The sequence below is a fragment of the Lithobates pipiens genome, unplaced genomic scaffold, assembly GCF_037356315.1.
Source record: "Lithobates pipiens isolate NorthernLeopardFrog02 unplaced genomic scaffold, aLitPip1_a1.2 Scaffold_28, whole genome shotgun sequence".
Taxonomy (NCBI): Eukaryota; Metazoa; Chordata; class Amphibia; order Anura; family Ranidae; genus Lithobates; species Lithobates pipiens.
Genome location: NW_027507789.1, coordinates 96,573,499 through 96,589,173, shown reverse-complemented (window position 1 = coordinate 96,589,173; position 15,675 = coordinate 96,573,499). Strand labels below are relative to the sequence as shown.

The following is a 15,675-nucleotide window of genomic DNA, read 5'->3' as shown; positions in this document are numbered from 1 at the left end:
TTGCCTTGGCGTTACAAACGGTCCTGAATCGCACGGCTCACCTGGAATCCCCCACGGTGGCTGCTCTGGTACAACCTGAGTGGCAGGTCGTCCCTGCTGCTGCGCCAGTCTCAGTGCAGGCACCCGCCTCGAGTATTACTTCTATAAGAGGTATGTCTGGTTCTGCTCCGCTTTCCCAGCGATTTGGGGTCTATCCAGTTCAATGCAGAGGGTTTCTCAATCAGGTTGAGATATACTTCGAGATGCTGCCCCAGGTTTTCCCACGGACAGAAGCAAAGTAGGTTTCGTAATATCTTTGCTTTCTGAGAGAGCCTTGGCCTGGGCTAACCCTCTATGGGAGATGCAAAAACCTGTTGTCCTCAGTTTGTGGCCTCCTTTAAAAGGGTTTTTGACGTTCCCGCACGCTCCGCTTCTGCTGCCAAGTGCCTCATGTCCATCAAACAGAGTACGAGAACTGTTGCCGACTACGCCATTGAATTCCGTACTCTGGCAGCAGGGGTTGCTTGGAACAATGAGGCCCTCGTGGCTGCTTTTTCTCATGGTCTCTCGGATTCCATCAAGGATGAGATAGCAGCCCGAGATATACCCACTGAGTTGGAGAGCTTGATCTCGTTTGCCATCCTTATTGACTCCAGACTCAGAGAAAGACTTTCTCTTAAGGAGCACTTGCGGAAGCCTCCTGTACGTTTGCCTCCGAGCTTTGTAGTCCCACCCATGCCTCCCTCACCTCCCATGCCTCCTGGTACCGAGTTGGTCAGTGAAGATGAACCCATGCACCTGGGCTTCACGCGTCTCTCTGCAGATGAGAGAGCCTTTAGGAGGAGGGAGAGATTGTGGCCAAGCAGGTCATTTTTGAATTCTTGCCCTACCCTGTCCAGGGAACGCCCAAACCTTGAGGTCCTGTCATGGACAGACCTTAGGTGGCGTTGTTTCATCCCCAGTTGTCCAGAAGGATAAGCCCCTGGTTTTGGTCACCTTTTCTTGGGCTGAGTCATCCATCGAGATACGGGAGCTAATCGACTCTGGGGCTGCAGGCCTGTTCATTGATGCTGATTTTGTTTGGCAGCACTCGATTCCGCTGCAGCTGCGTGACACTCCACTTGCCATTGAGGCTATTGACGGGAGACCTTTACAGCCTGCCCATGTGATTCATGAGACGGTTCCGTTGTCCATGGCCGTAGGGGGCTCTTCACCATGAGATAATCCAATTCCAAGTTATTTCCTCACCCAGATTTCCGCTGGTTATTGGTTATCCTTGGTTACAGAGGCACAACCCCTCTTTTGATTGGCTCCATGCTGTGGTTCTCTCCTGGTCACCACAATGCAGTGAGACATGCTTCCTGAAGGTATCCAAGGTCCTGTGCACCTCTTCACTCCCCTCCTTGCCGGAGGAGTTCCCGTGATTTTGGCGTTGTCTTTGATAAAGGTCAAGCCGGTAGTTTGCTTCCACACCGGCCTTATGATTGCGCAATTGACCTTCAACCTGGTGCCATCCCTCCTCGTGGCCGGGTTTACCCTTTGTCGATCTTGGAGGATAAGGCCATGGAGGAGTATGTTGCTAACTTTCTTGAGGTTTCATCCACAGGTCCTCATCTCCTGCTGGTGCTGGTTTCTTCTTTGTGAAAAAGAAGAGCGGTGAACTGAGACCTTGTATAGATTATAGGGGTCTCAATCGTGTCACAGTTAAGAATGCCTACCCAATTCCATTGATTACAGAATTATTATTTGGGAGAGACTGTGCCGACTCATCAGTGCCCATCTGTGCCACCTCTGTGCTGCTTCATCAGTACACATCTGTGCCGCCTCATCCGTGCACATCTGTGCGATCAGTGCCCATCTGTGCTATCTCATCAGTGAACATCTGTGCCATCAGTGCCACCTCATCAGTGCAGGCTTGGCACACACCTGTGCAGTCTCATCAACACCAGCAACCATGTCTAAAAGAGTATTTTCCGCCGAGGAGGCATACCAAATTCTTTCCACGGCCGACGAGAGCAACGGATTCGGATTCTGAAGCCGACATAATTTATGAGCCAGTCCTCAGTAGTGAAACACTGACTGAATCCGAGGAGGAAGATATCCGGCCCATCTAACGAAGGCGTTCTGGTGAGGCAGCGCCGTCCACCAGCACCGCAGTGCCTCGGCAAGAAAGGCCAAGTACCAGTGGGGTGTCTTCTCAGCCCCAAAGGGTTAGGAGCCATGCCGGCCTTCCCTATGCCCTTCAGAACCCCTTGTGGCTTCCTCCTAATTCAGGAGAGGCCAATGTTCCCCGTTTCACGGCCCAGCCAGGAGTCCAGGTGGACACGGAGAATTTTACCCCAATACATTTTTTTAATTAAATTTTTTACCGAGGATATGTTGGCGTGAATTGTGGCCCAGTGCAACCTGTATGCACAACAATTTATTTTGCAAAATCCTACATCTTATTATGCCCGTCCCTACGAATGGAGAGACCTTTGTGGAGGAGTTCAAGGTTTTTTTAGGCCTCACATTTAACATGGCTCTCAACAAAAAAAATCAATTGCGTACCTATTGGTCAACCCACCCCCTCCACCACACACCGCTCTTCTCCGCGGTAATGCCCAGAACCAGGTATCTGATGATCATGAGGTTCCTACATTTCAGCGACAATACCCAGTGCCTTCCACGAAATGACCCAAATTACGTCAGGTTTTACAAAATTCGTCCAATACTTAATTATTTTTCAGAAACATTCCCCAAATTGTTTACCCCGGACCAACACATATGTGTGGATGAGTCCCTTATTAAATTTAGTGGCAGTCTTAAAATGAAGCAATTTATGCCCAGCAAAAGGGCCCGCTATGGGGTGAAGGTCTACAAATTATGCGACCGAGCCACAGGGTACACATATTCATTCATAGTGTACGAAGGGAAGGACACCCAGCTGCAGCCCCCTAATTGTCCGGACTACTTGGGATCCAGCGGGAAAGTTGTTTGGGACATCATATACCCCCTACTGGATAAAGGCTACCACCTGTATGTAGACAACTTCTACACATCTCTGCCCCTGTTCCACAACCTTCACCGGAAGAAGACTCCAGCATGTGGCACTGTAAAAAGGAATCGGAAGGGCTTTCCTCAAAGTCTTGTGAATAAGAAGCTGCGAAAAGGAGAAACCACAAGTCTGCGAAACAAGGAGATTCTGGCAGTGAAGTGGAGGGACAGAAGGGATGTATATATGTTGTCTTCTATCCACAATGATACATTCGTGGAAATCCCCAGAAGGAATGGCCCCATAAAAACCCCAAAATGCATTTATGAATATATTTTGTTCATGGGGGGAGTCTACTTCAACGACCAAATGATGGAACCATTCCTTGCCACAAGACGGACATACCATTGGTACAAAAAAGTAGCAATTTATTTTTTTGTCATTTACCGCAACTCCACCCAAAACCCCAAACGCTTCTTTGGCTACCAGGAGGAAGTTTTCACTGCCCTTATTTTCCCAAACGGCCCACCAGAAAATATCCGATCAGATGTTGTTAGTCGACTCTCCGAGCGCCACTTTCCCAATTAAAATCCCTCCCAAACCAACAGGCCAAAGACGTCAAAAAAGATGTAAGGTGTGTACCAGAGCAGGAGTCAGAAAAGACACATCTTATTATTGTGCACAATGTCCTTCCCAATCAGGCCTCTGCATAGGTGACTGTTTTCCCCGTTACCATACTTTAATAAATCTTTAGTGAAGTATGGTAAACATAATCCTCAGTTCTTGCCTTCATACACCTTCACACCCCTTATGCCACTGCCTGCCAATTCTGTACATACCTCTGCCTGATCTGGAACTGACCCTGGACTGTTATTCGACCATGCTTCTGCCTAACGATTCTGTACATACCTCTGCGTGATCTGGAACTGATCTTGGACTGTTTGACCACGATATTTGCCTGCCTCTTGGACTGATCTTGTATTCTGCAACTGGACTAGTGGGATTCAACACAGGGTCTCACATATGTGAGGGGCTCCAGTATAGTTTTTCTGGATGAAGAAAACAATTTTCTTTGTTTTCTTATTCCTAGATTAGGGTCTGGAGACTCGGAGGCTTCAAAGAGATTTTGGTGGGAGAAGCCTCTACCCCTATCCCCATTCTGTCCTGAACGAGGCTCTACTTTTGTCTGCTGCCTGTAGGACTTACTGCCGTCATGCCGCACTGACCACACCACATGGACCTGCCTACTACCAGGACCAATATTTTTGGCACTGCTGACAATATCTCTGCACTGACCCTGGACTGTATATGGGCAGTATCCCTGCCTGCTGCCTGAAAAATTGTGTTCGCTGTTGCTGACCAAGTCCCTGCCTGCTGCTTGGACCAGTGATATCCTCCTGTGGACAACTACGCTTCTAAAACCACAGGTAATATTTTCTTTACCCTTTGCTCAGCATAATGTATTTGGGGGTGTAATTCTTGGTATGTGCAGGCTATGTGTCCCTGGAACGCCCGACGATGTTCCTTGCATGTTGCGCCTCTGTATGTGGCCAGGCTGTGTAAACGTCTCACACATGTGGTATTGCCATACTCAGGAGTAGTAGAATGTATTTTGGGGTGCTATTTTTGCTACGTAAATGCTATGTGTTGGAAATATCTTATAAACTGACAACTTTGTGTAAAAAAAATGAACCATTCAAAAGACTCATTACGCCTCATAGATTATACGTTGGTGTGTTAGCTTTCCAAAATGGGGTCATTTTCTGGATGTTTCCATTGTCCTTGTGTTCCAGGGCCTTCAAAACTGTAATAGGTGGTTGAGAAATGAAATGTGTAATTTGTGCTACTTCAATGTTAGGCCTCTGTATGTGGCCAGGCTGTGTAAAAGTCTAACACATGTGGTATCGTTATACTCAGGAGGAGTAGGAGGGTGTATTTTGGGGTGTTATTTGTGGTATTCACATTCCGTGTGGGAAAAATAAGCTATTACAATGACAATTTTGTGGGAAAAAAAAATCTTAATTTTGCAAAGAATTGTGGGAAAAAATGACAACTTCAAATAACTCACCATGCCTCTTACTAAATACATTGGAATGTCTACTTTCCAAAGAGGGGTCATTTGGGGGGCATTTGTACTTTCCTGGCTTGGTAGGGTCTCAAGAATTGAGATAGGCCTTAGTACATCAGATGTGATCTTTTTTTGCAAATCTTTGATTTGCACCATAACTATTGTGAAGTTTGGGGATACTAGCTCCGCGGGATTAAGTGCATAAACCGTTGTCAGGTGAAACCAAAATATATTTATTTATGAATAAATCAAAAATAAAGCTTTTCTCCAGCATAAAAAATGTAAATTAAAGTCCGCTTGTCTTCAGCACAAAATAATACAAAAAAGAAAAGCACCTACAGTTCTGTAGAAAGGTCTTCACCAAAAAGAGTCCTTGCAGAGATCTTTTTGCAGCCTCCAAAACAGCAAACAGCAAATATAACAACACAGCCAGACAGCTCCTCAGACAGGTGTTCATCTCCTTCTCCTCACCACCACCTCTCTGTCCACTTCCTGTCTTTCTGTCTTCCTGGAGGCCGTTAACCCCCTGTGGGCCAAATCCCTGTGGTCAGGGAGGGAGGCTCTTTCCCACCCAAATGTCACTTTAGAGCCTCCCAAATTCCGGGTCCCAACTACCTCTCTTAAAAATATAGAGAGGACCGCGAATCAGTCTTCTCCCGAAAACTATACCCGGAATCCATCACTCGTTTTTGGGTGACCCCCTGAGGCCTACCATGATTCCCCTAAAGGGACCATATCCCGAATATAGGCGCCACATAGTACCCGTCCAGGACCCAACCTTGGCGTCCTGTACACTATGAAGACTCTATAAATTCCACACAGATCATATAATATGAAATAATTTGGGTTATTTTTACCAAAGATGTGTAGTAGTATAAAATGTGGCCACAATTTATGAAGAAAAAATGCTAATTTACAAAATTTTATCACAGAAACTAAGAAAAATTCTTTTTTTTTTCCAAATTTTTGGTCTTTTTTCATTTATAGCGCAGAAAATAAAAAACCGAGAGGTGACCAAATACCACCAAAAGAAAGCTCTATTGGTATGAAGAAAATGACAAAAAAATCATTTGGTTACAGTGTTGATAGACTGAGTAATTGTCATTCAAAGTGTAAGAGCACTGAAAGCTGAAAATTGGTCTGGGCAGGAGAGGGGTTTAAGTGCCCAGTAAGCAAGGGGTTAAGGATGATCAGTGGAAACAAGATGCAGCTGAGCTCAATTTTGAGTGTCATGGCAAAGGCTGAGAATACTTATGTACATGTGATTTTTTTTAGTTTTAATAAATTTGCAAATATTTCAAACAGACTTCTTTCACATTGTCATTATGGGGTATTGTTTGCAGGATTTTGAGGAAAATAATGAATTTAATCAATTTTGGAATAGGCTTTAACATACTGTTAAAGTAGTACAGCTGTGAATACTTTACAAATGCTCTGTATCATGCATGCATAGCAAGATGGTTTAGAATAATAGGAAATTAATTTAGTGTTTTCACTAAATAGCCATAACATTTCTTTTTTTGTGCACAAAAATTCATCTGTGTTAGAAATACTGATGATATCAGCACTGGTGGTCTGTTGCTAATGATTCTCAACAGGAGTTTTATGATGCCTAATATGATTCAGCAACTGTGTATATTCTTCACCAAATTATTACAGAATCAGCTCATCAAATTAGAACATTTCCTTTCAGTCTCTTCCAGGTCAACAGCATTGCTACTTCCTCAATAAAGACGCTCCCCTCCCTGATGGTAGGTGTCTGCAGGGTACGCTGCTGACTAAGATCCCATTCCAGCACCCTGGACGTGTTCCCACTATCCTGAACCTTATCAGGCATCAAATGGCTTGCAACACCCTAATTGGAAGTTGTGTGAAGCGCACCATTATAAAGGAAGGTAGGGGCTTTTTTCATTGACCAATCACTGTACTTAAGGATTATAGTATAAAGTATTATCCCTTCTCCCTAATTTCTAACCTGAATGATCTTTGAATTGTGTAGCTGGAGTACACTTATGTGCCAGTAGACCTCAACTGATGATATACTTATTTCTTTTTCTTTTTCAGACTGCCCTAACCTTTTGCAATTTGAGGTTTCCCCTCTGTCTGACTCATGCATCAGCATTTCTTTTCAGCATCCAGTCAATGACTCCTTAGTGTCTGGTAAGTTCATTAATCATAGAAGGAATCACTGCACTAAACCAGATATGGTACCAAAACAATGTGTCTGAAAAGTGAAGCAATGAAATATATTAATGCATGTATTGAGTTGCCGTTAATCACTGACGTGTTCCTACATCAAATCGTACATATAAACAAAATCACCTCATAAATCCATAAAGGCATAAAAATTATTTTATAAATGATTACCATATACACAATTCATATTCGTTTTCATAAAATAAAATACAAAGCAATCCTACGATACTAAATTCATATAGTTAATAAAAAATATATATCTATACACAACCACCTAAAATATATAATAACACTCGATGAATAAATGGATTAATTAAATTACACACTTTGACGCGTTTCGTCATGTGGTACAGTGACATCCTGAGGAGGTCGCTGACAAAATGCATCAGTGGGGTGTAACCATGTGACGTCATCACACCCGGATTTCGTCGAGCAGCCATTTTAAGATATCTGTCCTGAATGTCCTTACTTAAAGTGGAGGGCCACCCTGAAAAAAAAAAATACATTAAAAATTTGAAAAAAAATCTGAAAAAAATTGAATTTTTTTAACTTACCAGAAATGGCTGTTGCTAGGCACATCATCCTAATCTGCCTATTCCTCCTCCTCCTCCGCGGAGATCTTCTGTCTTCTCTCCTCCGTGTGGCGTCTTCTGGGTAATGGGTCGCGCTGTGTTCTGGGAACTGTGTGTCCCAGAACACAGCGCGCCCCATTCACAAATCACTGCGCAACTCAGTAGGAAACGGGCAGTGAAGCCGCAAGGCTCCACTGCCTATTTCCCTTAGCCAAAATGGCGGCGCCGGGACCCGAAACCGAGGGACGGGTCAGCCTCGGGCGGCCGACATCGTGGGCGCCCTGGACAGGTAAGTTTGCTTATTAAAAGTCAGCAGCTACAGTGTTTGCAGCTGCTGACTTTTATTTTTTTTAAACCGGCCCTCCTCTTTAACCACTTCCCGACCAGCGCACGACGATGTACGTCGACAGAATGGCACGGGCAGGCATATTGGCGTACAGGTACGTCCAATATTCGATGCCGCCCTGCCATCGCTCCCGCGCTGGTCGGGACCCCCGTGAGTCCGGTCGCGGGACCCGCGGACTCGATCGCCGCGGGCATCCCCGCGATCGTCTCACGGAGCGGCCGAATGGAGGAAATGCTGTGTAAACAACATTTTTCCATTCTGCCTAGCAGCTAGTGACGCTGATCCCTGCTCCATGTGATTGGAGCAGAGATCAGTGTACACTAAATGAAAGCCCAACCCCCCCACAGTTAGTAACACACCCCTAGGAACACTTAACCCCTACACTGCCACCCACTGGTTAACCCCTTCACTGCCAGTGTCATTTACACAGGAATCACTGCATTTATATAGCAGTGATTATTGTATAAATGACAATGGTCCCAAAAATGTGTCAAAAATGTCCGATGGGTCCCCGACAATGTCGCAGTCACAATAAAAATCGCAGATCGCCGCCATTACTAGTAAAAAAAAAAATAATAAAATAATAATAAAAATGCTATAAAACTATCCCTATATTGTAAACGCTATAACTTTTGCGCAAACCAATCAATAATCGCTTATTGCGATTTTTTTTTTACCAAAAATATGTAGAAGAATACGTATCGGCCTAAATTGAGGGAAAAAATGTTTTTTTATATATTTTTGGGGGATATTTATTATAACAAAAAGTAAAAAATAATGCGTTTTTTTCAAAATTGTTGCTATTTTTGTTTATAGCGCAAAAAATAAAAACCACAGGGGTGATCAAATACCACCAAAAGAAAGCTCTATTTGTGGGAAAAAAAAGGACGTCAATTTTGTTTGGGAGCCACGTCGCACGACCGCGCAATTGTTAGTTAAAGCGACGCAGTGCCGAATCGCAAAAAGTGGTCTGGTCTTTGACCAGCAAATTGGTCCGGTCTGAAAGTGGTTAAGGGGGGACTACATATGGATTTTAAATTGGGGATTTCTATCCAGTGCACTGGAATAAAGAGTGCACTTTCTTTGTGAGCAATAATCTTTCTTGGCTAATAAAAGCTCAGCATGTTTAGCTTATTACACTATGGGAGTGTTGTTTTTTTTTTATCCCTTTCTGGAGTAGAATGAGGCCTGTTTCCTTTACCCTTGGAATATTTCTGCAATGTTTTACCAAGGAATCTAGGAAGGCTATATTTGACTTTACCTTTATGTGGGTCTTTCTGTGAGGTAAGAGGCAGCCTAAACAGGTGGTGGAGCACGTCCTTCTGCGCATTCATTTATATTGAAGTACGCATGTTTTTGATGCACTTTATTATCATGGTTTACACCATAATAATATTCATTGACTTTTACATGATTTATATAATTTGTAGTAATTGTTTTATTCACCCATTTATTTATTATTGAGTGTTTTTAGATGTTTTAAGTTATGTGTACCGGTATATATAATTTGTATTCACTATATGAATTTAGTATTGTTGGATTGTTATACATTTTATTTTGTGATCACTTTAAATGAATTGTATTTATGGTTATTATTTATAAGATCATTTTATGTCTTTTATGGATTCATGAGGTGATTTTGTTTGTGCTGCACTTTGTTTATATATGGTCATGGAAGGATACCTGCAGACTTTTTTGTTTTCTTTATCTCTTGGAAAATGAAGGGATTTGTGTTTTTATAATTAAACATTTAGCTATGACCCATGAAACCAGAGCTTTTGTTCCATTTGGAACAGAAAGTTAAGGAACGTTATCCATAACAATGTTATCAAAGCAGTGCCTCTGATCTCCTGGACACGCTGTGGCTGGGAGAGAGAGGGAGGCTGTTATGCTAAGGCAGACTGAAACTTGGAGCTTTTGCGGGGGGATAAGGTGTGACAATGCCCCTAAAAGGAGCATGGTGACAGCGATCCCAGTGGCAGGAGCCGCGAAGAGCGTAGGTGGAGTACAAGGAGTGCAGTGACATCTGGCTTAGCATCGGGGGATGCCAGAGGAAGCAGGCGGAGTGCACTGGGACAAAGAACCCAGTCAGGGTGGAGCCCTGCTTGGTCCACTGGAGGTGAGAGCGTGCAAACGCTGGAAGCTGAGGTGAGAGGTAATTGAAAGCATTGAGCACTGAAGGTTGTGAGAAACTGAGTATTGTGAGCAACTCTGAGTATTGTCCTGAGGACTGAGTATTGGGAGTATTGTGTTCTTGGAGCTGAATAATGGGAGCATTGTGAGTTGAGAACTTAGTATTGGGAGTATTGTGTACTGGGTACATTGTGAGCTGAGCACTGAGTATTGTCTACTGAGTACTGGGAGCTTTGTGAGCTGAGTACTGGAAGCAATGTGACAGCACTGGGTACTGAGGACACTGGGGCGGTTTTGGGGAGCAGGAGGAGAGGACACTTGGGGCCATGTGTTCAGAAAGCAAGAGGAAAGGAAGCTGGGGGCTGTATAACCAGGAAGCAGAAGGAGCAGACACTGGAGGCCAAGAAGCAGGAGAAGAGGATGCCGGGGCTGTGAGATCAGGTAGCAGGGGGAGAGGACATCGGAGGCTGTGTAACCAGGAAGCAGGAGGAGAGGATGCCAGAGGTCATGTGACCAAGAAAAAAGGAGGAGAGGATTCTGGGTATGTGAGATCAGAGAGCAGGGGGAGTGAATTCCGGGGGCTGCATCTTCAGAAGGACGGAGGTTAGGACATCGGGGACTGCAAAATCAGGAAGCAAGAGGGTAGGACGCCTGGGTCCAAGAGATCAGGGAAGAGAAAGAGAAAACGCTGGGGTTCATTTGATCAGGGAGCAGCAGGAGCAGAGGCCGGGGGCTATGTGATCAGGAAGCAGGAGAGGATGCTAAGGTTAATTTGATCAGGGAACAGCAGGAGAAGACTCTGAGGACTGTGTGATCGTTGATTAGGAGAGGTCACCAGGGACTGTGTGATCAGGGAGTAGGGGGAGAGAAAGCCGGGGGCCATGCGACCAGAGAATTGGTAGAGAGCACGTCCTTGTCTGTGTGATGAGTGAGATTACCACTAAATTGTTCAGAGTAAAATTTCTAATCTTTTAGGAGTATCCCCATTAAATTAGTAGATACGATGTCCAGCGGGTATGGTGGTGTGACTTGGTGCACATCATGTGACATGGGACGTGGCTGTACGGCAACCGGCAGTGACGTTCCTCGCGTTATTAACATTGGGTCGGGTGAGAATTGACACATACCATATGGCTGCTGGGACTGGGTATTTCTGGCATTTTTACCAAATCAATAGGTTTTTAAATAGTTTCATAGTTAGTTAGGTTGAATAAAGACACCAGTCCATCCAGTTCAACCTAAGTGAGTGTCTACAATTGTCCCTATCCCTGTACATTGCAAACTCACATCGGTCCCTACAATCAAGGTGCCCCCAGTCCAAGGTCCCCACTCATATACTAGGGCCAATTTTGGACAGAAGCCAATCAACCTGCCTGCATGTCTTTGGATTGGAAATCTACCTGTTTGTAAGTGCAATACCTTTGGGCTGTGTGTTTTAATAAATGTGTTTGATGGTTTGACGATATCACACTATCAAGTTTTATTTCCTCCACATATTGCCTTACTTTGGAACGTGTATTGATGGAATTCATGTAAACCCTGAGGGGGTTTAATGCTCATATGCCAAAACACGACAGTGTGAGGCAACACCTAAAGGTGAGTTTACATCCGACTTGGGGAGTGGAGATACGTTTGCTCACGCGGTGTGGTGTCGGATCATTTTTTCAACCTGCGACTCATAGATTTTTTTCCCCTCAAGCTCATATATGGACTATTTGTTGTTTACCACAGTTTGGTGTGTGTTCTGGGTATATATTTGTTAACTTCAGCGCTACTGTTTACCTTTTATACATTTTTTTATCTGGTAGATTTTTTATATACTTTATTTTCTGTAAGTGGCTGCTTGAGTATATTTATATCTATCTGTAGCTCAGTGTATACATCCCAATTGAGGGGTCTTTAGGAGATCTTGGTTTTACATCATGTGACATGTATGCAATCCTTGAGCAGCTGTTCGAGGGCAAATACTACTGCACAAAATGTGAGCAGGTTGTTTCCTTGGAAACTCAGGTCCTGAATCTAAGGAAGCAGCTGGCAATACTGCGGAGCATCGCAAACTGAAAGCAAGTTTGGACCTTACCCAACTACCTGTTAGGTGCTTGTAAAGGGCCAGTACAGAGGTGCGTAGAGATTCGTAGGTGCAGGCATCGGGGCAGAGAAGTTGGATAACAGTCTGACGGGGTAAAGGGAAAAACATTAGGTTGGCTAGTCCTGAACTGACACATCCCAATAAATACTCTTTGGAGTGGCATTGCTAGAATAGAGCGACTTCCTTAGCTGCCAGAGGAACACATCCTCTAGTGATGATGGGAGCAAGGCTAAAAGTAAGGATAGGCAGATCTGGTGGTAGGTAATTCAATTATTAAATAGATAGGGCAACCTGCCACAAAGGCTGTGATTGCTGAACAGTATGTTGTTTACCGGGTGCTTGGGTTTGGTACATAGCAGATCGGATGGACAGATTGTTGGGAGAAACTGGGGAGGACCCAGCTGTCATGGTACACATTGGTACCAATGACAAAGTTTAAGGAAGTTGGAGAATTCAAAAAAATTATTTCGGGGACTTAGAGGAACTGCTGTCTGCTCACATAATTAGTAATAACAAACATCTTTGCCATTCTGAAGCTTCCTTCCAACAACTTTGCATATTATTTTATATTTACTGTGATTCTTTACTTGCCAAATATGCTACAGAAATCTCCCTCCACTGAGTCTGGCTGCATCCATTTTAACTGTGGGCAGCTGAAGCAGCTGCCTGTTCACTTCCTGGATTTACACAGACACACAGAGTCACACCTCTAGCTCTGCAGCTCTCATTGGCCCCCTTCCTGGCAAACTCACAAGAGTGAGAGAGAGGGCTGTGCATGATGTCATAGGCCTAGGCTTTTTACTAGACAAGAAACAGGAAGTGGGCTGTATAAGGTATATACTGTCAGAAAAAAAATGTTTTACTATTCAAAGTTAAAATAAGGGCAGAAGATATAATGGATGGAAAGATTAAAAAATTACTGAAGTTCCACTTTAAGAGCTGTATTGAAGAGGAGGACCCTCCAGAGTGATATTCTCAGAAATACTACCTGTACCTCGAGGCACACCAGAGAGGCAGAAAGAAGTTAGGGAAGTAAACAAGTGGCTGAGGAATTGGTGCAGTAAGGAGGGGTTTGGGTTCCTGGAGAACCAGCTCTATAGCAGACTGGCTACACCTACATGGGGAGAGTGCAGCTCTGTTGGGGGGAGAAAATAGCCAAAAAGCTAGAAGGATGTTTAAACTGGGAGGTGGGGGGGGGGGGGGTGATCAGAGGACGCGAAAGCTATAAGTGAGCAAAGGAGGTCGGAGGATGATGCTTGAGGCATTAGTGGTAGTATAACCAGTATGCTGAAACCAAGGGATGGTAGGCTGGTAGAGCATAAGTGCAGAATATCTAAGGACAAACTAATTTGCCCTCATACAAAACTGCAAGGCATGTGCACAATGCTAGAAGTTTAGTTAATAAAATGGAAGAACTAGAGATGCGTATGCTTAAAGAGGAGCTGCACCTTTAAAAAAAATATTAAAAGCCAGCAGCTACAAATCTTGCAGCTGCTGACTTTTAATAAATTGACACTTACCTGTCCCAGGGTCCAGCGATGTCGGCAGCAGATGACGAGCTATTGCTCGTCTCTCTGCTGCCCCCGCCGCCATCCTCTGTCAGGGAATCGGGAAGTGAAGCATTGCGGCTTCACTGCCCGGTTCCCTACTGCACATGCACGAGTTGCGCTGCACGTCTCTGCTGGTCTCCGCTGTGTCCTGGGAACTGTGTGTTTCCCAGAACACAACGGGGGGCGGGGCATCTGCAGCGGTCTGCGGCGAGCTTGTCCCGGAAGTGGGTGCAGATACCCGGATTATCCAGGTATCTGCACCCCCCTCCCCCCTGAAAGGTTCCGATTGTGGCACCGGAGGGTGGGAGGGATCAAATGAGCAGAACTTCCACTTCAGGGTGGAGGTCCGCTTTAAGGGGGATTTTGAATTTATAGGAGTAATTGAAATTTGGTTTGACAGCATACATGACTGGCTAGCAACTCTCCAAGGGTATTCCTTGTATCAGAGGGACAGGGAGGGTAACAAAGGGGGTGGGGTGTATCTATATTAACCACTTCCCACCCGGCCAATGCGTATATACGGCCGGGTGGGAGCCGCCTGCTCCTGATAGGACGTTTGGGAACGTCATTCAGGAGCAGCGGGATCGCGCGCGCGCGCGCCCGCGCAGCGGCGCGATCCCGATGTGCTCGTGTCACCCGGACACGGCACATCTCAGATCGGCAGGAGGGCTCTGTGATTGGCCCTCCTGATCACATGACGGCCGTGTCCAATCACGGCCGTCATGTGATGTAAACAAACAGCCGGTTGCTAGGCAATCGGCTCTCCTCTCCTCACACGGAAGTCACCGCTGAGGAGAAGAGAGCAGATCGCTGCAGCCGGCTGATGATCAGTGAGTATGGGCTGCTTTTTACAGCTTTTTACTCACTGATCATCAGTGTAGTGTACACACACAACACACCACACAGTACAAACACAGTCCCCACATATGTCCCCAAAACACACATGTCCCCAAAACATACATGTCCCCAAATAATAAAAACACATGTCCCTAATAATAAAAACATGTCCCCCACATATGTCCCACTAAAATCACATGTCCCAATGATTATCTGCACACATATGTACGTGATCACCTGCACACATATGTACATGATCATTTGCGTACATATGTCCGTGATCACACAAACCAATTATTATACACTTAACGGAATTTTTTTTACCAAAAACATGTAGCAGAATACATTTTGGCTTAAATTTATGACAAAATTTGATTTTATTGGATTTCTTTTCAAATAGAAAAAAGAAAATATAGTTTTTTTTCCAAATTTCCGCTATTTTTGCGCTTATATCGCAAAAAAAAAAAAACGGAGTCGTGAATAAATAACACCAAAATAAAGCTCTATTTGTGCGAAAAAAATGATAACAATTTCATTTGGGTACAGTGTAGCATGACCGCGCAATTGTCACTGAAAGAGCGAGAGCGCTGAAAGCTGAAAATTGGGCTGGGAAGGAAGGGGGTGAAAGTGCCCTGTATTGTAGTGGTTAAGGATGAGTTATTATTATATAAGATCTATAGAGCACCAACAGCTTGCGCAGCGCTTTAAACATGAGGGCAGACAGTACAGTTACAATACAATTCAATACAGCAGGAATCAATGTGAGGGATGACATAGCTAATGGAGCAAGAGAGGAGGGTGGAATCCCTGTGAGAGTAGATTCAAAGGGAAGTTATATATGGGAAATTATTAGTGGGCATATGCTACAGGCCCCTAACTTGAAAGATGAGTCCGACCTCCTGTCACAGTTAGAATTGGCGACGAGGCAGGG

At 44.6% G+C, this 15,675-nt stretch overlaps 1 protein-coding gene across 1 annotated transcript in view; it reads left to right on the top strand.

Moving 5' to 3' along the window:
• The window catches only part of MED1 (mediator complex subunit 1), a 552,713-nt gene that overhangs the window by 332,611 nt on the left and 204,427 nt on the right, over positions 1 to 15,675 (top strand). The window contains exons 14-15 of the mRNA XM_077459477.1: positions 6,715 to 6,916; positions 7,086 to 7,181. Coding sequence (XP_077315603.1) covers positions 6,715 to 6,916; positions 7,086 to 7,181 — 298 coding nt within the window. The remainder of the gene's footprint in view (positions 1 to 6,714; positions 6,917 to 7,085; positions 7,182 to 15,675) is intronic.